General features: G+C 35.9%; 2 protein-coding genes across 4 annotated transcripts; both read left to right on the top strand.

Moving 5' to 3' along the window:
• The first annotated feature begins 2 nt into the window (after positions 1–2).
• LOC127811663 (EH domain-containing protein 1) lies at positions 3–15,070 on the top strand. Its single transcript, XM_052351735.1, has 16 exons — positions 3–145; positions 250–329; positions 7,477–7,545; positions 7,633–7,690; positions 7,862–7,917; positions 8,016–8,058; positions 8,137–8,201; positions 10,711–10,824; positions 10,973–11,075; positions 11,155–11,204; positions 13,023–13,151; positions 13,241–13,492; positions 13,589–13,668; positions 13,863–13,989; positions 14,100–14,243; positions 14,611–15,070. Exons 1-16 carry the CDS (start codon positions 61–63, stop codon positions 14,794–14,796), a joined length of 1,641 nt encoding a protein of 546 aa, XP_052207695.1. The 5' UTR covers positions 3–60; the 3' UTR covers positions 14,797–15,070.
• Positions 15,071–15,813: 743 nt separating this feature from the next.
• LOC127812335 (upstream activation factor subunit UAF30) lies at positions 15,814–20,901 on the top strand. 3 transcript variants are annotated; one of them, XM_052352766.1, is made up of 4 exons: positions 15,814–16,070; positions 18,538–18,741; positions 20,113–20,260; positions 20,564–20,901. In XM_052352766.1, the coding sequence occupies exons 2-3, from the start codon at positions 18,568–18,570 to the stop codon at positions 20,239–20,241; spliced, it is 303 nt and encodes a 100-aa protein (XP_052208726.1). In that variant the 5' UTR covers positions 15,814–16,070; positions 18,538–18,567; the 3' UTR covers positions 20,242–20,260; positions 20,564–20,901. The 3 variants fall into 3 exon arrangements, with proteins under 3 accessions (XP_052208726.1, XP_052208728.1, XP_052208727.1); XM_052352768.1 differs by lacking the exon at positions 15,814–16,070 and adding an exon at positions 16,530–17,021; XM_052352767.1 differs by lacking the exon at positions 15,814–16,070 and adding an exon at positions 17,066–18,199.
• The last annotated feature ends 2,474 nt before the right edge of the window (positions 20,902–23,375 follow it).

Genomic DNA, 23,375 nt, shown 5'->3' on the forward strand with positions numbered 1-23,375 from the left:
GAAACCAAGCCGCCCGATTCGATATCTCCTCTGATTGCTGGATTTCCGTATTCGCCTCCGATGGAAATAGATTCGTCTCCGATTGGTAAATGCTCCAAGGAGCACGAGAAGATCTACCAGGAATGGTTCAACTTCGCTGATTCAGGTTCCTCTTAATGCTTCGCTATTCCTCCTCTTAATGCACATATATATATTTATATATACATGCGTATTTGCATGTTGATTGGTGATTTAAGCTGTTGATTTCAGATTCCGACGGGCGCATTACGGGAAACGACGCCATCAAGTTCTTTGCTATGTCCAACTTGCCTAAACATGATCTCAAGCAGGTAGGTCGCCGGTTCTTTTACCGTTTTCAGTTTGGTTGTAGTTCCCTGCTTGGTTTGCTGAGAGAAAGGGTGGAATATGCAGAAAATAGAGATATTCTGATTCGTTTTGGCGGCCTAGCTTTGATGTTCTTAAATTACTTCCAATTTGTCTTCAACCGGAAATAGTTAGGGTTTTATTCCTTGTTCGTTTAACTAATTCTTCTACGCTGCATTTGTCTCACGGAAATATTACTTTGCAGTAACGTTGCCCCTCCGCCCCAAACCAACCAATAGTTTGCTAATTCTGTTCTCATTTTTTAGAACCAAATCAAAAGGAATATAGTATGGACCCATGACTCCCCAGCAGGGCAACGATGCACATTCTAGAGCCAATAGGTTTAATCATGAAAATCCTCCAGTTTAACCCTTTTACAGAATTGATTTTCTGTTGGTCTTACTGGAGTTGCTTCTTTAAAATTTTATGAGCCAGATACACACACACATACATATATGGAATGTGGATTAATTGGATGATTCCAAATGGGGTCAGAGGGTACAATCTATTTAATTGAATAAGTTTTATGTAACTGATTCTGATATCATCATATTGGCTGTAAAATTTCTACCAGTTATTCCCGTTTTCTTTTATAATACAATATTATTCAAAAGTTTGAGCCCTTATTGAGTCATTTCTTCTACTTTCTTCATTTTTTTTGACTTCTCATTACTGATTTTTACATCGATGTTAAAGTTTTCATTTTAATTTTCATGCCTTTTTTTTGGGGGGGGGGGGGGGGGGGGGGGTTGGTTAGGTTCGGGCTAGGTTTTCTTTTTCTTTTTTTTTCTGTGGTTTTTGAGGTGGCCTAGTATAGGCATTTATTGCTTGAGAAGTAGGAGAGTGGCTTTATCAACCAAAGTGTACATTTTATAAAAATTCACTGATATGTATGTATATGCACGCTTCATCCTGTATTTGATTACTTACATGCAATCAGCTGCATCTGTGAATGGAGTTTGATTTCTTTTGTTGTTTGAACAATTTTCAACCTGTAGCATCCCAAAATTTGGAGACAAGTAAAAATAATTAATTTGGGTGTTTGAGGATATTTTGGAGTATTTGAAAATTGTGGAGAAAATATTTATTTGTGGTATGTTTGAGGAATTAAGAGAAAATGTTTAATTATGTTATTTTGAAGAAATAGAAAATTAAGGTAATTAATTAAATTAATTGAAAGTCTTTATAAAATAATAATAATAATAAAAGAGTTAACCAAATCAAATTAAATTAAACTAATTAGTTAATATATATATATATATATACTTGTTTGTGTGTGCTGTGCGTGGCCGTTTCTTAGCCTTATCTTTGTATGGCTTAAAAGCCACTCAAATGTGATAAAATTGGTGGAGACTTGGGCAGCAAGCATGGGGGGCCTTTAAAGGCCTTAAACGAGGAGCTCTGGAGCCATTTGCAGAAGGAAAAAATAGGATGAAAAAGATGTAGCTCGGCGGCAGTAAAGAAAACGAGGAAAAATTGGAGGAAAAATCAAGGGATTTTGGTGGTTATTTGATGTTTAAAATTTTCAGGTAAGTGGGTAAAATTTATATAAGTGTTATATGTTTAAATCATGAATTTTATACGGTTAGATTATACAGTTTACGCGTTAGAATTAACCGATTTAAGTCACGGTTGTATTATTTGATAGGAAACGTTTTAATTCGCATCGGGAGCACAAGAGAGGCTGAAATCAACCATTTTCAGGCAAGCTCTTAACCCTCTTCTCACGCTATTTATTTCCCGTGAAAGTCTTTGAGGTTTCTTGTACTCTAAACCCTCCCTCACCATGACTCAGTTCTACGCATAAATAATAATAATCCGCGTAGTAACCATTTTATGACTTTTATTTTATTAATAAGTTTATTGTTAATGGGATAAGTTTAGTAAGGATGTCATGGCGTCTTTTATTTCAACCGTCATGGAGCTTCGTATCGCTCCGCTTTCCTTGGGAATGATGCCGGACCCATTGGGGTTAAGTTCTTAGAGAAATTGGTTATGGTCTGAATTAGGAAAATGTGTTAAAGAGTCTATTATGTATGTTGAGATGGTTTTCTATGAATGAGGAAGAATGAGAATGATGTCATGATGCTATGTGATTATGTACATGAAAAGTTATGGAGAAATGTTGTGTAATGTTAAGTTTAGAGAATCTAAAGTTAATAGGGTCAGTAAGTGTGTCTAAGGGTATGGATACAAAGCCACTGACTGTTGACCGTGGGTCGTGGCAGTTGATGGCTGGATGTATGGGCGCCAGTCATCGGTTGTTACGATAAGCGCTAGACGGCCAGAAGAGCTGGTACTCCAGATTCCCGCCTTGGCTTGTGCATTTCATGATGTGTGTGCTACAAAGGGCTGGGTTGCATTCACATGGGGACATGCTTTGTGTGTGATGGGATGTATGAGCATTTGCATGACCCGGTTGGTCCAAGAGCCAATTTGGGTACCCTAGATGAGCATATGCATTTAGAGCATGTCGCATGTGTGAATTCTTATGTGTGGGCGTAGCAGGGCCTGATGTTTGGTTTATGGGGGCCTTGTCATCACGTTTATGCTACGGAAGCCCTTGCATTTCTTATGTGTTGCATCGCATGGTTCTAACGTTACTGTTATTCTGGACGGGAGTACCGTGCCAGGTGTCGGGAGTACCGACTCATGTGAGCTTCGGCTCGGCTTAGATATTAGCTCGGGGTTGGCCCGAGGGAAGACCAAGATCGCGGAAGTATATGATTATGTGATGTATGACATGATGAACACATGAGAATATGATGGGAATCAGGAAAAGTATGTAACAAGTATCAGGAAAAGACAAAAGTTGAATGTCAGGAAAAGCCGACCATGTCAGGAAAAGGCTGGTCTAAGAGAATGATGATATGGTAGCCTATGTTAGGCTACAACAGGTTTGTATGTGGGACCCGGGTGCCAATGTTTGACTTATGTGGGCCCCTGGTTCCTTATGTGCAGTTTATTTTATGTTATGCATGTAGAAGTAAGGTACGTATAGCTCATGACATGGCGTGATTTCACTAACATGAATTGCATGGGGTGTCATGGGAAGAGTCCTATCCTAAACCCGTAACCTTTCTTTCTAGAGCTTGCTGAGTCTCGCGACTCATGTTGTTTTACATCATTCCAGGTCAGCATATCCTGAGATCGCAGGTGTGTTCATCGGGGTTTGGGTCCAGACCGTCAAGTCATGGTAGCCAGTGCAGAGCTCTCCCAAAACTAGATCCTGGGTGTCATCGTGTCTTAATAAGGTTAATGTTTATGTTTTCAGAGTTTGTCGCATGTTATGTAAGCCCAGGTGGGGCCCAAGTGATGAATGGTTGTAAAGATTATGATGAGATGTTATAATAAAAAAAAAATTATGATTTCAAAAAGGGTTATGTGTGTGTTGTAGGTGCGTCATTGTTCGATATCATTTTTATAATGACCCTCTCACGGATCCTCTGTCCGCGGTAGGGGCTCCGGGAGGCGGGCCGTTACAGTTTGGTATCAGAGCAAGTTAAGTTTAAGGGAGGTGACTCTGCACACATAGGACGATCGGGTAGAGTTAGGCGTGTGTCATGGGTCGTATGGCTAGAATGGTATTCGAGGTGCGATTAGTTATAATCTGGACTTCTGAATATGGTTGCTATATAAGGAAGTGAATGTTAGGCTTGAGGGCCAGAGGTACTAGAAATGAAAGGAATAGATTCCAGTTGCCATCGTTGGGAGTTTGGCGATTCGTGGGTGTTTAGGAATTAAATGTTGCAACGCGTGATGGAAGGCTAGTGACTCGGGTCAAGATTCTGTAGATGTTGAGGTTAGCCAAGAGTAAATGGTAGGAATAAACCCCACTCAAGGTACGTGCCCGATGTCTAGGTTGATCAAGGTGTTTGTGTCTCTATCGGTGTTTGCTTGCGGCCTTGATGGAAGATAGGATATAAGTGAGAGGCTAGGTGCATGATAAATGATTACAGGATGTTAAGGATGTGCTTGGGTAGTTTCATGGTAGCAAAAGTGATTGCCTGTAGAAAGCTATAATAGGAAGTGTTATGTAAGCCAATAAGCAAAAGTTGGATATTAGAACCCACCTAAGGGAATTTGCGGTAAATAAGGACTCCCAAATGGGAATTCGGTGGGCAAGGTGTATAATGGTGCTAGCCAAATTAGGGTCAACCTTATAGTTGAAGTGAGTAATAAGACGATTTGGAAGTCATTAGTGCTATAAGAAAATTGAGGTTGATAGTTGACTCGGTACAAAAAAAAATGAGACCTCGAGGATGATTTAGTGACGCAAGATGCCCAGTGAGATATTGGAAAATGATGATATGGAATGTCCCAAAAGTGATGTTGAGTAAATTCATGAAGAGTTGCGAGTATGTCTTGAGAAGCTGGATTGAGCGTGAATTTCGAGGACGAAATTCCAATAAGGAGGGGAGAAATGTAGCATCCCAAAATTTGGAGACAAGTAAAAATAATTAATTTGGGTGTTTGAGGATATTTTGGAGTATTTGAAAATTGTGGAGAAAATATTTATTTGTGGTATGTTTGAGGAATTAAGAGAAAATGTTTAATTATGTTATTTTGAAGAAATAGAAAATTAAGGTAATTAATTAAATTAATTGAAAGTCTTTATAAAATAATAATAATAATAAAAGAGTTAACCAAATCAAATTAAATTAAACTAATTAGTTAATATATATATATATATATATACTTGTTTGTGTGTGCTGTGCGTGGCCGTTTCTTAGCCTTATCTTTGTATGGCTTAAAAGCCACTCAAATGTGATAAAATTGGTGGAGACTTGGGCAGCAAGCATGGGGGGCCTTTAAAGGCCTTAAACGAGGAGCTCTGGAGCCATTTGCAGAAGGAAAAAATAGGATGAAAAAGATGTAGCTCGGCGGCAGTAAAGAAAACGAGGAAAAATTGGAGGAAAAATCAAGGGATTTTGGTGGTTATTTGATGTTTAAAATTTTCAGGTAAGTGGGTAAAATTTATATAAGTGTTATATGTTTAAATCATGAATTTTATACGGTTAGATTATACAGTTTACGCGTTAGAATTAACCGATTTAAGTCACGGTTGTATTATTTGATAGGAAACGTTTTAATTCGCATCGGGAGCACAAGAGAGGCTGAAATCAACCATTTTCAGGCAAGCTCTTAACCCTCTTCTCACGCTATTTATTTCCCGTGAAAGTCTTTGAGGTTTCTTGTACTCTAAACCCTCCCTCACCATGACTCAGTTCTACGCATAAATAATAATAATCCGCGTAGTAACCATTTTATGACTTTTATTTTATTAATAAGTTTATTGTTAATGGGATAAGTTTAGTAAGGATGTCATGGCGTCTTTTATTTCAACCGTCATGGAGCTTCGTATCGCTCCGCTTTCCTTGGGAATGATGCCGGACCCATTGGGGTTAAGTTCTTAGAGAAATTGGTTATGGTCTGAATTAGGAAAATGTGTTAAAGAGTCTATTATGTATGTTGAGATGGTTTTCTATGAATGAGGAAGAATGAGAATGATGTCATGATGCTATGTGATTATGTACATGAAAAGTTATGGAGAAATGTTGTGTAATGTTAAGTTTAGAGAATCTAAAGTTAATAGGGTCAGTAAGTGTGTCTAAGGGTATGGATACAAAGCCACTGACTGTTGACCGTGGGTCGTGGCAGTTGATGGCTGGATGTATGGGCGCCAGTCATCGGTTGTTACGATAAGCGCTAGACGGCCAGAAGAGCTGGTACTCCAGATTCCCGCCTTGGCTTGTGCATTTCATGATGTGTGTGCTACAAAGGGCTGGGTTGCATTCACATGGGGACATGCTTTGTGTGTGATGGGATGTATGAGCATTTGCATGACCCGGTTGGTCCAAGAGCCAATTTGGGTACCCTAGATGAGCATATGCATTTAGAGCATGTCGCATGTGTGAATTCTTATGTGTGGGCGTAGCAGGGCCTGATGTTTGGTTTATGGGGGCCTTGTCATCACGTTTATGCTACGGAAGCCCTTGCATTTCTTATGTGTTGCATCGCATGGTTCTAACGTTACTGTTATTCTGGACGGGAGTACCGTGCCAGGTGTCGGGAGTACCGACTCATGTGAGCTTCGGCTCGGCTTAGATATTAGCTCGGGGTTGGCCCGAGGGAAGACCAAGATCGCGGAAGTATATGATTATGTGATGTATGACATGATGAACACATGAGAATATGATGGGAATCAGGAAAAGTATGTAACAAGTATCAGGAAAAGACAAAAGTTGAATGTCAGGAAAAGCCGACCATGTCAGGAAAAGGCTGGTCTAAGAGAATGATGATATGGTAGCCTATGTTAGGCTACAACAGGTTTGTATGTGGGACCCGGGTGCCAATGTTTGACTTATGTGGGCCCCTGGTTCCTTATGTGCAGTTTATTTTATGTTATGCATGTAGAAGTAAGGTACGTATAGCTCATGACATGGCGTGATTTCACTAACATGAATTGCATGGGGTGTCATGGGAAGAGTCCTATCCTAAACCCGTAACCTTTCTTTCTAGAGCTTGCTGAGTCTCGCGACTCATGTTGTTTTACATCATTCCAGGTCAGCATATCCTGAGATCGCAGGTGTGTTCATCGGGGTTTGGGTCCAGACCGTCAAGTCATGGTAGCCAGTGCAGAGCTCTCCCAAAACTAGATCCTGGGTGTCATCGTGTCTTAATAAGGTTAATGTTTATGTTTTCAGAGTTTGTCGCATGTTATGTAAGCCCAGGTGGGGCCCAAGTGATGAATGGTTGTAAAGATTATGATGAGATGTTATAATAAAAAAAAAATTATGATTTCAAAAAGGGTTATGTGTGTGTTGTAGGTGCGTCATTGTTCGATATCATTTTTATAATGACCCTCTCACGGATCCTCTGTCCGCGGTAGGGGCTCCGGGAGGCGGGCCGTTACACAACCTGTCTAGGGATGTATATGGGTCCCTGATTAGACCCATTTACATACTTGGTTCAGTAGATTTTCTATTAAAGCTCTTGCATATATCCCCCAATTATGAATTTTTGCACTTGTTTTAATTTTAAATGGATTTAATTGGGACCCATTTACATCTCTAATCATGACTAATCTTTTCTGTTTTTCTTATTTACAAGATATGGGCAATTGCAGATTCCAAACGACAAGGTTTTCTTGGTTTTAAAGAGTTCATTGCAGCCATGCAGGTTCAGATTTATTTGTATCCTTTGGTTTCTTTTTCTTTCTGTTATTTATATATTCTTGGTAGAAGGTAACACCTCTGGAATTTGCAGTTAGTTTCTTTGACTCAAAGTGGACATGTGCTGACTAATGAAATCTTACATGGCGATGGTAAGTTTGCAAATCACTTATCGAAAAAAGTATTGCAAATCAGCAGTTTGTCATTTGGATTTACGGGTGGTTTGACTGTAAGGTCAAGTTGACAACCTGAGCAGTAGATAAAGTATTTGAGCCACAGATGATTGTAGTCCTTTTGAATTAATATATTGTAATCTCTTGCAGTTGACTTGGAAAATTTAAATCCCCCAACTATGGAAGGTTTGGATGCATTACTTGCTGTAAGCACACTAATGTCCTTTTTACTTTTCTTGTTCTTGAAATTCATCTTGTAGAAGTTGTAACAGATTGTTTTAACATGTTAATTGATGATGTACAGAAGAAAAAGCATACACCCAAGTCAAGCGAGGCTGAACTAAATGGTAGGAGCTTGTTTTTCCCCTCTTTAACTGTGAGAAAGCCATTTTATGTTTTAAAGTTAACTAATAACAACAATACAGGTAGTTCTGTATTGCAACAATCTCCATCAGCTCAATGGTTTACTTCTTTGAAGTCTGCAAAGAAGGTAACCCTGTTTAAGCTTCTTGCTGTTGTTGTTCCCTTTTCTTTTTTTTCTCTGTATTTATTCAATTGAAGTTTCTGGTAGAGCCATGGTACTGTTGTTTGTTCATAAGATCTCAAGTAGTTCATTCTTCTTCCGAGTCAAAATTAAAGGTTCTTTGAAATTCTGATGCTGCACATATTCTCCACTCGTTTATGACTCACTGGAGCTCTCAAACAATAAGATGGTTGGCTGGGTGTCCATACCTGTGATTAGAACTGGAAGAGGTTGACTAATTAACTATTGGTGTTCTTTTATGAGAACTTAAGAATTATATAAATATTCTTTAAAGCTTTGATAATAGCCTTCTCATTGCACAAGTATTGTTTATGATCTTTCTTTTATTCTCACTTTCCGCTTAAAATGACTTTGTTTAGTGCTAAATTGTTGGGTTCTTTTGGTTATGTTGTATCCTGTCTTGTTCTAGAAATGGCATTATTGGCTGGGACTTTTTTCCAGCGGTACCACCTAGAAATCCATATGGTGGATGCTAAACAGAATTGACATGTCTCAATTATGTGGGCAAAAAGAATCAAGTAGTTTTAGATTTTGAATTGCTATGGGGTGAATATCACTAAAAAAGGCTATTAAATTGTCATTTTTATTATTACTAGTATGTGATTATCTTTGGTTCTCTAAAGTGCAGATTTATAACCTAGTTCAATTTTCAAGCCAATATAAAGGTTCTGCATTTTTTTTTTTAATGTCTATGATCTTTTTTTTTTTTTTAATGTCTAGGGTCTTTTTTTTTTCTCTGTCTTCTAGAAGGCTTTCCATTTTCCTTTGCAATTTGCATTCTTTCCCCTGTTTTGTGAAGATTAAAATATTAATTCATTATCTTCTTTTATAGAACTGAAGGTTGACAAAAGATTTGGGATATTGTAATGTTCCTCTACAAAACAAAACACCAAACCTTTCCACTTAAAGTACCCTGCAAATGTTTTCATAAGAGCATGGTTGTCTGCAAATGTTTTCTGCCTGCAGTTATATTGGTCAATGTTTACAATTTGTACAATTGACAAGAAATTTTGTTGTAATACAATACATTTATTGTCCTTGTATAGGGTAATGCATGGCCTATCTATCTTCATATTTTTTCATTGCCTGACGTAAAATATTATTTTTGGTTGCATTTGAAGTATGAAAAGATGCAGTTATATGAGAGGGATCAATTTTTGTTCTTGTTCCAAGTGTAATGCTCTCATATGAAAAATGCTAAGTGTAATGTAAATTGTTGATTATGTGTACCATTAATGAAAGTTCAACATTAGTGATTATGTTTGAGCAGCTAGAGTGAAAAACATTTCGAAATTGCTACAAGTTTTCTAGGCATAGGTGGAAGAGAAGGATATCAAAATTTCTACTGCTTCTGTTTTCATATTTTGGATCCTTATGGTTTTCCCAAACCAAATTAGGATCATGGTACTTCTCATAGACCTTAAAATTGAACCTGGTTGTGAGATATATGGATCTTATTGCTAGTGACTTGCATATGTTGCCCCTACTTCTGTCTGTACAATGTACTATGGGAATAAGGATTCTATGACCAGCATCAAAGCCAGTTTGTTTTGTGGAAAAGGTTGCATTAATGATGTAACAGATCATATATTATGAAATACAATTTTACACGATTTATGTTCCAGAATTTTTGGTGATGGTTCAAGATATTAATTATTTCTGAAAGATACTGCAAAGCTAAAATGATATATTCTTGATGAGTATGTTCTGGATCCTTAATCTTTTGATATATCGAGCATTCATTCATGCATCCCTAGATTGATGCTCTTCTTTATGCAAAGTGAATCTTACAATTATTTTAGATCTGATTTTAGTTAAGCAACTTATACATTCATTTGTACATTCAATTGACTTATTCTTTGTTAATCATTCATTTCATACATGTTTATGGGGTAATGTGACCCCACATCATGTTTGGATTGAGCAGCACATTTCTGTGTGTGTGGAAAATCCTGAGTGGGCTTCTTAAGAGAACCTTAAGACGATTCCTTTTGTAGGTCAAGTCAACACTTGAAAATTCAAGATCAGTATTAAAAGAATGATTGATTTAACATAAAAGTGCAAGATTTGCATGAGCTGAGCAAAACATAATGCCAAGACTGCAAATGAGAAATCTTCACAGAAGTTTTGTAGGGAGTGATTCTAGATGGACTGAACCGGAGGGAGAGGTCCATGTATTCATATGTGGGGATTTTTTACTTTGAGCTGAGTTTACTATATGAGCACTAGATTGTAGCCAGCCACCATAATTGGCTTGATTTGTGGTTTATATTGTAAGCCCCTGACTGTTGTCATCCCCTATGACTGTTGTCAACTTTTCATCTTTATCTTTGTTGCAAAATCCTAAATGTTACATGTAATTCCCCAATTTGAGTTTCTCGGTTAATTTGTTAAGTTTCATTTCATGTCTTAGTTCTTATCATGGTGTTTTCTTTCTTCTCGTGTATATTATCAGGTACCGTTGTCCTCTGTGACATCAATTGTTGATGGCTTGAAGAAGTTGTATGTACAGAAATTGAAGCCATTGGAGGTTACATATCATTTCAATGATTTTGTGTCCCCTTTACTGGTGAGTGATTGGAATGTGGCCTCCATTACTTAAGATGGTTAAAATGCTTAAAAATGCTCTTGATTCGATTTTTTCTTTTCTTTTCTATTTTATTAATATTTGCTCAAATATCTAAGTACATATGTAATTTGGTGCTCTATTTTTGTAGACAAACAGTGATTTTGATGCCAAACCTATGGTTATGCTGCTGGGTCAATACTCCACTGGGAAAACAACATTTATTCAACATTTACTTAAGAGTAGTTACCCAGGCAAGTTATTCTCCCTAGCTCTCTCTAGTGATTGGGAAAATTCATATTATCTGTCATATATTTTTTTTGTGGTCAACAGGAGCTCATATTGGACCTGAGCCTACGACAGATCGATTTGTCGTTGTCATGGTATGTATAAATTATTATTTTTTATATTGCTTATTCAAATATAAAAGATATGACAATGGATGGAGATGGTTAGACTGCTAGAATTCATGTTAGTTGATCCCATCTAGTGGTAGTGGTTGTTGTAAGTTGTCTCCTCAAAATCACTTATAAAAACTACAATACGGCGTTATTCTATTCCCTGAAGCCAATTGAAGTTTTAAGCTGGGAATCTGCAGCCAGAATTTAACAATAGAAAAAAAAAAAATTGGGATTAAGGCTTGTGATTGTTGTTGTTATATATTGCTTCTCCACAATCACTTTAAAAGGCGCGATATGGTATTATTTTATTGGCTGAAAGCAATTGAAGTTTTAAGCTGAGAATCTGCAGTCTGAATTTAACTCTAGAAACAGAGTTATTCCAAAAGCCAATGGAAACTCAGTGGAAGCTCTTAGTTGTGACATTGGATATAATCACTTCGCAAGATATATCATCATTGATAAAGATGATTGGAGACTTAGAATTCATGTAGCTGATCCAACTTGTTGGGATTAAGTCTTGTGATGATGACGATGTAGCATTGCTGAAATAATTGTCAATGCAGTACATTCGGGTAGAAAATGCAGTACATTCTGATATGGCTGCGGTGAGATGTATTCCCTTACTTTCATGAGCTAAGATATTCTTGCGTTGAATGCGTCAATTCAGGTATTCAAACAAATTTATCTAAACTAATTGAGCTAAGCTTGGGGTTTAGTGTTTCAAGAGTTCAAGTAGCAGAATTGTTTATTGAGCTTGCCACAATTCATTATTCATGAGAGATATTTTTGTCTTTTTTTTTTTACTCATAATATTAGAGTGTGGGAAACTAAACAAAGAGCAATAATTAAGGAAAATTAATGAATACAGAAAGAAAAACTATAAAAAATTAATCCTTTTGAGAGGGGCAATTTAAAAAGTTAAATTCTTGTTCATGATGTTAACCAAGATATGGATAAGCAGTTAGATTATGAAAATCCACTTCTAGGATCAGCTGGGTGGTGGTTTTTGCTTGAAGGTTATAATTTTAGACTTCTTGTTGGCTTACATTTTCAAGAAATAGTGCCTGAAATTGGATTGCCTGAAGTATTTATTTATTTGTTTGTTTATTTCATGAGAGATGACTGATAGGCATCCCATGCACTTCCGCTACCAAAGACTCAAGAAGCAAGGGCAGAATAGGGATACTGAAATTGGAAGGGGCCACTTGGTGCATGTGCAAGCAACAGATTCAGTTAAGGGGTAGAATGGGAAGAGCAAACAAGGGGGCATGTGCGGGCAACAGATTTCGTTGGGGAGAATGGGGAGAGCTAACAACCTATAAATAGGGGGAACAAATAGAGTAGAAGGGGAGAATATTTTGGGTGAAGCTTGAGGGAGAGTGTGGACCTCTCGAATGTCCATTTTTCTTTCATTTCGTTAATTCTCCAGCCTTGTAATTCCCTTTGATTATAATTTATAAGTAATACAATCTAGACTATTATTCAGTAGCTTATCAATGACTTAGTTGGGCATAGCTTATGTCTTTTTAATGAGAATGTAGGCTATGCTGCTGGGATATCCCCTAAGAGATGAATTACCTTATTTCTTGGTCTTATAGTTTTTCATTTTGTTGGAATAACTTTTCTATTCAGTCAGTCTAGTCTGGTACTTCATTCAATTTCACTGAGGTTCTCTCTGAATTCTTTTTCCCAAACCTCTCTCAGTCTCAGCTCCATTCACTAGTGAATTTTGTGCTTGAGCTTTTATATAATTTTTTCTTTTATTCAATAGCTTCACTACTTAATTTTGCTTCTGCACAGAATGGACCTGATGAAAGAAGTATTCCAGGGAATACTATTGCTGTTCAAGCAGATATGCCATTCAGTGGTCTGACAACTTTTGGAACTGCATTTCTGTCAAAATTTGAGTGTTCCCAGATGCCACACCCAGTTAATTATTTTTAGGATTTCAATTAAAATTTTCATAATTAGTTTTTTATATGATTCTGAAAACTTTTTCTGGTTTTGAATATCTGAAGCTGCTGGAGCACATCTCATTGGTTGATACTCCTGGAGTTTTATCCGGTGAGAAGCAACGGACACAGAGGAGCTATGATTTTACTGGTGTGACATCTTGGTTTGCTGCAAAGTGCGACCTCATTCTACTTCTTTTTGATCCACATAAACTTGATATCAGTGATGAATTCAGACGTGTGATTTATTCTTTACGGGGTCATGATGACAAGATCCGTGTAGTTTTGAACAAGGCAGATCAAATTGATACTCAACAAGTAAGATAGTGTATTGCTATTTGAATGTCATAGTGATCTCTAACTTGTTTTGTGACTGGTGGTGGCAATTTAATCTGTTTAATGATGGCAACGTAGCTGATGAGGGTCTATGGAGCACTGATGTGGTCACTTGGGAAAGTACTCAATACTCCTGAGGTTGTGCGTGTTTATATTGGGTAAGTTCTTAATCTTATGTAAGGATTTCACATTTTTTCTTTTTTCCATTTAAGTAGATTGAATTTGGCTCGATATGAAAGCAACAACTAGTCTACCTACCACTTACAAACTCTAAATTAATTTCTACGTTCAGCAAAATTAATTTGTTTGTTTGCTAGATGAAAATTTAATTTGTTATTTTGGGTTCTGGCAGCTCATTCAATGACAAACCTGTAAATGAGGCTGCTGTGGGTCCAATTGGCAAAGACCTTTTCGAGAAAGAACAGGATGATCTTCTGTCGGATCTGAAGGACATACCAAAGAAGGCCTGTGATTCTCGTGTGAGTTCACTAATTTGGAGTTCTCTGTCACTTATATTTCTGATTTTGCACCAACAAATAAGTCAAAACCAATGACCTGCAATGATTCTGATTACATATCTTATGCACAGATCAATGAATTTGTGAAACGGGCTAGAGCTGCCAAGATCCATGCTTACATCATCAGTCATCTCAAGAAAGAGATGCCTGCCATGATTGGCAAAGCTAAAACTCAACAGAGACTCATTGATAATTTAGCAGATGAGTTTGTAAAGGTCTGTCCTATTCTCACACTCACGCAATCTTTTTTTTTTTGGCTTTTAATTCTTTTTAGTTGTCTTGAATTCATTTTATTTGATCAGATGAGCTTTATTTTGGTCATCGGTTATCTAACATATCCCTCCTCCATCTGGAGTTCCGCCAACTATAGATAGGAATCACAAGCAATAAACTCATTCAGCCCTACTTTAGTCTTACCTAGGAAGTTGAAAATACATTCCCTAGTTTACTACCTGAATATTGGATGCCTATTTTGTTAAGAGGGGACCGGTACCAGCTCGTTTTCACAGATAATTTCTTTTATGGTTGAGTTAGCCGACTCCACCTAATGAGATAAAATATTATGTTATTATTCTACAATAGGTCCAAAGGGAGTTCCATTTACCGGCGGGAGACTTCCCGAACATCGAGCAATTCAAGGAGACCTTGAACGGCTACAACATCGACAAGTTTGAGAAGCTGAAGCCTAAAATGATACAAGCTGTTGATGATATGCTGGGTTATGACATCCCAGAACTACTGAAGAGTTTCCGAAATCCCTACGACTAAGGGCTTCAGCTGCCTCATAGATGACACCTGTCTATAGAGAAGAAGTTGAAATTGGTGCAATAGTACTGTTCATGCATCAATCAGTGTATTCTAAACTTGTGCTTTCATTTTCTTTAAATATTTCAATAATTTATGGAATGCATAGCTTAGGGCATCTCTCGGTGTATCAAGAGTCAATAGTCAAATAGATATCACATATTTGTGGAAACAGCAGCAGCCATTCTCATTTGTATATATATATATATATATGGCAACAGTCGTACTAGTATTATTATGATTTAGTTTTTCTTCTGCCGAATAAAATGAAATTAGGAGATTAGTTTTTTTTTTTTTCCATATGATATTAGCTTTTTTATAAGCTTACAGTTAGCGTTCAAATTTTTGCGATTTTAAGGTTAATTTGGTCTCTCTATTCAAAAAAGAATTATGGTGAAGTGTTTGTTAATTGGTTAAAAAGATAGTTTGCTTCTAACCATTTTTATAAGTGGGTGATTTAGAATATATAATTATGTGGATTTGGAGTCACCCACAAAGAGTTTTGTCTTTTGATGAGCAAAGTGATGAATTTTTCTTTAATTTTTATAGGAAAATGTTAATAGTACAGGGGTTAGGATTTAGATTACATAATATAGTTAAAATATTTAAAATATCCTTTACTTTAAAGTGGTGAGGCGACACGAGATGATGAGGTGTGAGAATTATTTTTATTATTTATAATGTATTGTGTAATTTAAGGTATAGTCCTAAGAAATACTAATAGTATGGTCTATTTTTATATGATTTGAAAGTGTTTTGATTATATTTTCTATGATTATGAATTTAATGAATGGAGACTATAAAAAAAAGCTTTAATATATGAGATTATATTCAAAAAATAATTAACAATCATTTGTTCAAATTAAATTCCTATATAAATAGGACTTGCTCTAAAAAAGTCTAAATCTTTGTACAAATATAACTTAAATTTATTTGCACAAAAACATATTCTATTTTGTATATTACGTTTAGGATACCCCCGCACCTCCAGGACTACACTTCCCTTTGAATTGCATCGTTTCTCAACCAGCTGAGATTCTGCCCTAACTTTGTTTAATGTGCCATTCATTTGTGACGCCCGCGTCGTTTGCTATTTTGCGTCATTGCTTGCGGTTGGGATTATTGAGTCAACACTCTTTTCCTTCTCTTGCACTTCGGTAAGGGAAGTTCAGAAGATGTGACTGCATCCATATAAACGTCTCCACTCGCCACACTGAAATCTTTTCCCCAATATCCAGGTACGAGTTTTCTCTCACATAGATATCATTTTGCAATAGCCGCAATTGACACAGTTTATCACGAGGGTTTCGCCTCAGAAGTGTTTGATTCTTTATCCGTGAAAAGCTGATTTGGGGGCTTTGAATAATTTTTTATCGGACGGTGAACGGGGTGGTTTTTGATGTTTGGTATGGAAGACAAGCTGTTTGATGAAATTCCTCTTCCAAGTCACTGGCTTGACGTTTTCAATTTTCGAAAGAGATAGCTTGCGTGTCGATAACTATTGGCTGCTCTGATAAATCAGTGCAAAATTGTGGGTACCAATGTGGCAACTTTCTTTTTCTTTGTGGTAAAGAGGAGGAATTTCATTTCTTGCGGATCTATGTGCGCGCTGCCTTGGGCTGCCAGGGCAGCCCACAACCAAAATAAAATGTGTAGAGTAAATTTTTTAATTATTTAGTATTAGCCCACCCAAAATCAGCCCAGCCCACCCTAATTTTTCCCAGCCCACCCACTTGCCTGCAAGCCACGGCCTGGCTCGACTTCTCTTCTCCTTCCTCTCTCGACCTCGCTCTCGCTCTCGCTCACGGCTCACCCTCTCTGCCTCCTCCTCTTGTTCGTCCGCTCGTGCTTGCCCTCGCTCTCTGCCTCTCTCTTGCTCTCGCTCGCCCTCGCTGGCTCTCTTTTGCTGTCGCTCGCCCTCGCTCTCCGCCTCTCTTGCTGCCTCTCGCCCTCGCTCTCTGCCTCTTTTGCTCTCGCTGCCTTTCTCTCGCTCTCGCTCTCGCTCGCCCTCACTGCCTCTCGCCCTCGCTCTCTGCCTGATTGCCTCTCTCTTGCTTTCGCTCGCCCTCGCCCTCGCCCCCACGCTCGCTCGGCCAGTCGGCTTCGCCCTCTTGCTCGCTGCCCTGCCTCTGATTCAGGTCTTCGTTTTACCCCCCCCCCCAAGCTTCCAGATTTGCTTCATTCGCCAGGTATGTTTTCTATTCTTTCAGTTGTTTGATTCTCTCGATTGATAGCTAAATGTAGATAGTTTTTTTATTTTTCGGCCATATTTTTTTTTCTTGTTTATGCTTGATTTGTTGTTGAAATCGCTGCCTTTTTTCAAGTTTTAAGTAAGTGATTTTCTGCTAACTTTGTGTCTGCTTACCTATTTGACTACTGCATTTAGTTAGGAACTTAGAAATTGGCTTGGCTGGAAATCTGAAATTTGTTATTGGAAGCCTAAAATTTGTTATTGTGAATCTGTTATTGAATATTTGAATCGATCATACTTTTGCCTTCTCTTGTTTAAACTCTAGAAATAGAGTTGTTGTATTAGACTTTCATTTGCCTCAAATTTTGAATTAAATATTTTAATTGTTGGATTATTAAATTATGTTATTTTTTGTTTGTGTATCCTTAGAATTTAGAATGAAACAATAAGAAAGGAAAATTATTATTATCTTTTTTCAGAAAGAGAGATGATCACACTAGTAAAAATATTTCAATTCATAGTGAGCAAAATCAATTTAACATAAGTTTAATGAATTTTTTGTTTTAAAACCTCGTCGAGCACAAGTTTAATGTTGTACTGACTTTTTGATTACATAAAAATTTTATTACATTAATTTTTAAATTTCAGCCCCCCTAACCTAAATTCCTGGATCCGCCCCTGTTTCCATCCATGTGGCAGGTTATGGTAATAAGTTGGATAGAGGTTTTCTGGTGTCTACCTGGTCGATGCAAACTTTGTATAACTTTATGTTGCACTTGAATACGTTCATTTGACCATGTCATTTGAATTTTGGAATTCTAAATTCATTGTTTGGATACAATTTTGTTCAAAGCATTTTGATCCCCAAAAAAGGAAAATGTGTCATTTCAAATGAGAGATTTTGCGATGCAAATATTTTAAATTACAAACTCAAATGACATCATTTGAATTTCGTTTATCCAAAAGCAACCATGGTGATATGGTTTGCGTTACTTTTGTTGTCATTGATATTTTTTGTATAGGTGACTAGGCTATCATCTATGGTATCTAGGCTATTTTTTTCGCTTAAAATGGGTATCTCTTACCACTATTTCAGGAGTTTTTACATGTGAAATTAGGCCCCAGTGGAAAGGAAAATGAAATAGAAGGATTAAAGGGAATGCCTTAGTGAGAGAGGTATATGTGGTGGAAAGAGCACTCCTCGTCTATGTTTCTTCCTTTCAGCTTTCTTTACTTGGCTTTCTTTGAAGAAACTAAAAGTTCAATCTTTTGAAGTTAGTTTTGAGTTCAATAATTACTTGTGGCACAGTGAGACCTTGTCTAGTTTGTAGAAGGCTGCCTGTTGGTAGTAGATTATTAATGATATTACCAACCAGACCAATTTGTCAGTGGTTGCCTATATTAGTTTATTGTGAATAAATTGTAGATCATTTTCCATCTCTTCTGTATTCCGGATTACCTAAAGGAGAAGTCAGTTTTTCTCCTATTATACTAACAACTTTATTGTATTTCAGGACTTAGAAAGCAAAGTATATTTAAGAACAATGCTGTCACAGCGGATGAAGAAGACCATTGCTGAGAACCCAAAGAAACTCGCCAATTTGATTGACCTTGTAAATCTTCCCTCAACACTTAAAGAATTTTTGGGCCAATCTCAGGCTTCTCGTCTAGGCTGTTTTATTCACGTCTGGACGTATATCAAGGCCAACAATCTCCAGGTCTCTCTCTCTCAGCTTTAATATATTAAATTTTGTAATTGAGAAAGGAATTTTTTATAATTATTCCATTAAATAACTATATTTACTGTTGTATAATCAATTAATGATCTGTGATACAGATACTTACACATCTTTCATTCCATAAAGTGGAGCTCTGATGTATTAGGCTTTGTAATTTCATCTATGAGAATGAAATATACTATTTTTCTGCTGATATGATAGATATAGTGATATTTAGTTCAAAATGTTCTATTACTGCATGTGTTACCTTCTCCCTATATGAAGATGTTGTCACTTGATTTTGTTCCCTTTTTGGGGTGTAATTTGCTTCTTAAAGAATTTGATGGGAAAGTTTTCAGGCTTTTATAGGCTAATTCCCTTGTACTTAGTATCTCTCATTTGCTGCACTATTTTGGAAGGTTCTTTTGGTATTTATTGGTGAAAGCAATTTAGTATTCATCAAGTAAATGAAACTTTCATTGGGGGTCATACACTCTGTCATGATAAGATGCCTTCTAGAGGATGAGTTCATTAGATTGGCAAGATCCATAAAGAAAAAACAAAAAAGAAGGTAATTTCAACATATTATGTTCTGAAACCAGTGCATGCTTGTGAACAATTTGTTGTTAAATCCTATTAAAACATAGAATGCTTCAAAATAACATCCTAAGGAAGAGGAGATGTGGCCATCGATTGAGATGATTGGAGAATTAGAATTCTTATAGTTGCGTCCTGCTGGGAAGTAAGGTTGCAAAGCCATATGTTCATTTATGTATTATGGTTATAGCACTGTACCACTATCAAGTAATGAAACTCTTATATGTAAACTCATTAGAATTTAGTAGATTACTGCCTCCAACATGATGCTATCAGTTCAAAGAACTTGTGTTTTAACTCTTGACAAGGAAAAGAACCTAGTATACTATCTGAGAGTGACTACTAGGATGCTACTATTTTGTTTGTTATTTATTTATAAGGCGACTCATCCTCTGTTCTGAACTCTGATAATCATATCCATCTTCAACCTTGTGACCCTTGCTTCAGTCTTGTGGCAAGTATTACTAATTCCTTTCTTAGGAACCACACAACTGAAGACTTCTCTGTTTCCTCGGGGTTCAGCAAAGCAAATGTGCTACTGCTTATTGCAGTGTCTCTGCATTGGATTCATAAGTTGGCAATATTTTATATATATATATATATATATGCACACGTACTTGTGGGTGTGGGTGTGTATTTTTCTTCCGCTGAGGGCAGGAGGGTATGCCAGAGTGTTACGATTGCATCTGAGTTGAAACTTACCCTGAACCCTGAATAGGTGTATGAAATATTTACCCCTTGCACCTAAATGAAAAGCTAATTTCTCTTGCTCAGGACCCGAATAACAAGAATGTGGTGAACTGCGATGAAAAGTTGAGGAGTATTCTATTGGGTAAGCCTCAAGTTGAGCTCGTTGAACTTCCAACCTTGATCAAGCTGCATTTCCCGAAAGAGCCCAAATGATTTGGCCGTTTGAGTTAAGGTGCCTGCTGCTTACCCTCTTACACTTTGCCTTAGCCATTCGATGGATCTGTTGCTGAATGAACAGAATTTAGAATTTAAACTTCTGTTCAAGCCGGTTTATATTTAGCTGTTGCTGGAATTTTAGTAATGGTAGTGAAATTAATACCAATTGTTTCCACGTGGAATTCCCCAAGTTGTGAGGGGGAATTGTTTGTTTTCGTTGTCAATGCCAAGATAATGAAAACTGAAAACTGAAAACAAAAATGCTATTCTGAATCAGCCCCTATGGCTAATCGTTTTTACCTTACCGTATTATTATCAGGCACAAATCATTTTTTCCAAGGAGGAAGGAGCTGTCAGCTGTGGCAAAAAGAATTTACTATAACAAGTTGGCATGAGTTGACACAGTTGATTGCTTTCTTTGGGGTATATGATTTCCTATTCCTGATCAGCTGGAAATTGGAATGGAATGGAATAGCAGGACTACTCTTGATGGTTTCCTATACTTCTACTATTGTCACAAATCCCCCTAAACTATTTACTTTCTGTCATTTAACTCACTCCATCTATGAAATGAAATGTTGCAGCTATGTCATTTAACTCACTTGAGTCTCATTATGAGTTGAGACTCATAATAACATTCATTTTGTCTTTTTGTTAGTATTTTGTTTAAAAAAGTTAGGTAAGTTTTGTTAAAATGAACAAAATAAGGGAGTATCAAGATAATGTTAGAATATTTTTTAGATCAGGATATAAAATGATCAAGATAAATTTATGAAGCATTTTAAGATTTTTATTAGATTGTTTGTTAAATGTATTTTTTTTTTCATATGTTTTTTAAATATACATGATAAGTATCGAGATAAGAATTTTTTTTATCAAAATATCTTTATTACCAAATTTATTTAAAATTATATGTTAACATTAATAATAAATTTATGATTAAAATAATATTTTGTGATTAATGTGAATTTTTAAAAATAAATTAATATGATTAATGTAAATTTTAAAAAAACTAAAAAAGTAAAAATAATTATGGATGGAATTACAATAAATTTATTTAGATAATTAAAAATTACTAAAATATATTTTTATATTAGAAAATAAAATATAAAATTAAATAAAATAATTTAAAAAAATAAGATTGAAGGGAAAATGGAGATTTGGTAAATCGAATGATGGGGAAAATTTAAAAGATTCAATTTTCAAATAAAGTTGATCAATCAAAAGTTTTTTTTTATATGACCTAAGTGTTCGACCTTCATTTGAATGATATTGGGGGAAGTGGCTTTTTCCCTCTTTGCTCTCTAGACAAATTCAGATGCAGCATAGTTTATACATATTTGGAGTGAATTTTCAAAAAATGACTATTCTCTCTGTGGATCATATCTTTACGTCATGTGAACGAGACCCTAAAAGATAGCACACCATGACCCTGTCTTTATGTGGACAACTTGTCTTCTAGTCTTATTGCTGTCTTTTAGCAATAATTATGTCTTTCAAGACGTCACAATGATTCAAACTTTCGATGTCCTTGTGTATTCTCTTTGTACTTTATCGCTGTGCCATGTTTATGGGGGGCAAAAAAAAAAAATTTGGGTCATGATAAAAAAAATTCATGCGCGAGAATGAGAAAATATGCATGATGATTTAAAAATTTTGAAGGAAAAAAAAACTCAACTTTATAATATATATATATATGTATATAAATCCATTGATAAAAGGATTGAGAAGTTATCCACATATTTATGCATAAAGCCACACCTCCCTCAAGTAGGGTTACGGGTTAACCCATGGTGGAGACAAAAGAAGATGAAATGTGAAGAAGATCGGTGGCCAGATGAATGGTAGCGAGGAATAATATGAATAATAATCGCGAGGAATAATAAGAAGTTATGTGAAATTTTTTTCGAAAATTGTCATATAAGTTTAATAAACATATTGAAAAATTAAAAAATTTGGAATGTTTTTCATATCTTATCTGTTCTACATCATATATTGATTAATAAATACTATATTAATAAATAATTTAATAATGTGAGAAGTCACCAAGTTGACAATGCAATTACTAAAATACCCTTTATGTGTGTATATATATGTTGGAGCAATATCTAAGACTCCTTAGTTAAATATTTAACTATGTTCGTGTAGGCATACATTCAAGTTTGACACTTATATTGATATCTTGTATTTTGTGTCATATTAATTTATAAATGTACAAAGACATTAACATAAAAAACTAATTAAAGTGTCAAAGATAAGTAATAGTATTTAAATAAATAGCATTTGTGATATAATAGAACTGTGGTTTTAGTGAAAATTGAAGGAAAGATTGATGCGAACCCCATGAAGGAAGGAAGGTGAGACTCGATTCTCAAAATGGTTCATTTGTCAATGATCGTTCTAAAATAGATTGTAATGAGCAAAACAAAAGAATCTTGACTCGTTATCTATAAAGAAATAAGAACCAAAGGTATAAGAAGGTTGGATAGACGCCACACTCAAGTTATAAGATAATGATTGTGAGTGATAAGTTAAGAATGAACGTCATAAGATAAAATTTTAATAAATTTGGAATAGTTCGTCGAAAAACTAAAAAGAAAACTCTCACTATTAGTATTGATCAAAAGTGCATTCCCTATAGGATTACTTTGGCTTATACAACCACAAATAAAAAAATAAAAATAAAAACACAAGACAAAGAAAGTGGTCAAACATTCTCTCAATCAATCAATCATCCATTAATTAGGCCAATCAATCAATTAGCCACCAATTATTGTAAATTGATAATACTTTGTTTGTTTTTTCATAAAATCTCTCCAAATTACATTAAAAAGTTTGGATAACATTGATAAAACATGGACCTCTTGAATACTCAATTCAAGCAAATTATGGTCTTGAACAAAGTCTAAATTTGAGGTGTGTTCAATTAGCTCATTTAATATTTCTTTCAATTTCTTAGTTATTGACTTTGTCATTGGACCTTCATGGATGCTTAACAGATCTTGTGAAACTTTAGTAACTTGATTTGTATCAAATATGTTTCTATATTTTATTTTCCATTATTTTGACTATTAGCTAAAAACAGATCTTGAAGACTCGCATTTTTGACCTTATTACTTCAGCATGCGTCA

The sequence above is a fragment of the Diospyros lotus genome, chromosome 10 (assembly GCF_014633365.1).
Source record: "Diospyros lotus cultivar Yz01 chromosome 10, ASM1463336v1, whole genome shotgun sequence".
In the NCBI taxonomy this organism is placed as follows: domain Eukaryota; kingdom Viridiplantae; phylum Streptophyta; class Magnoliopsida; order Ericales; family Ebenaceae; genus Diospyros; species Diospyros lotus.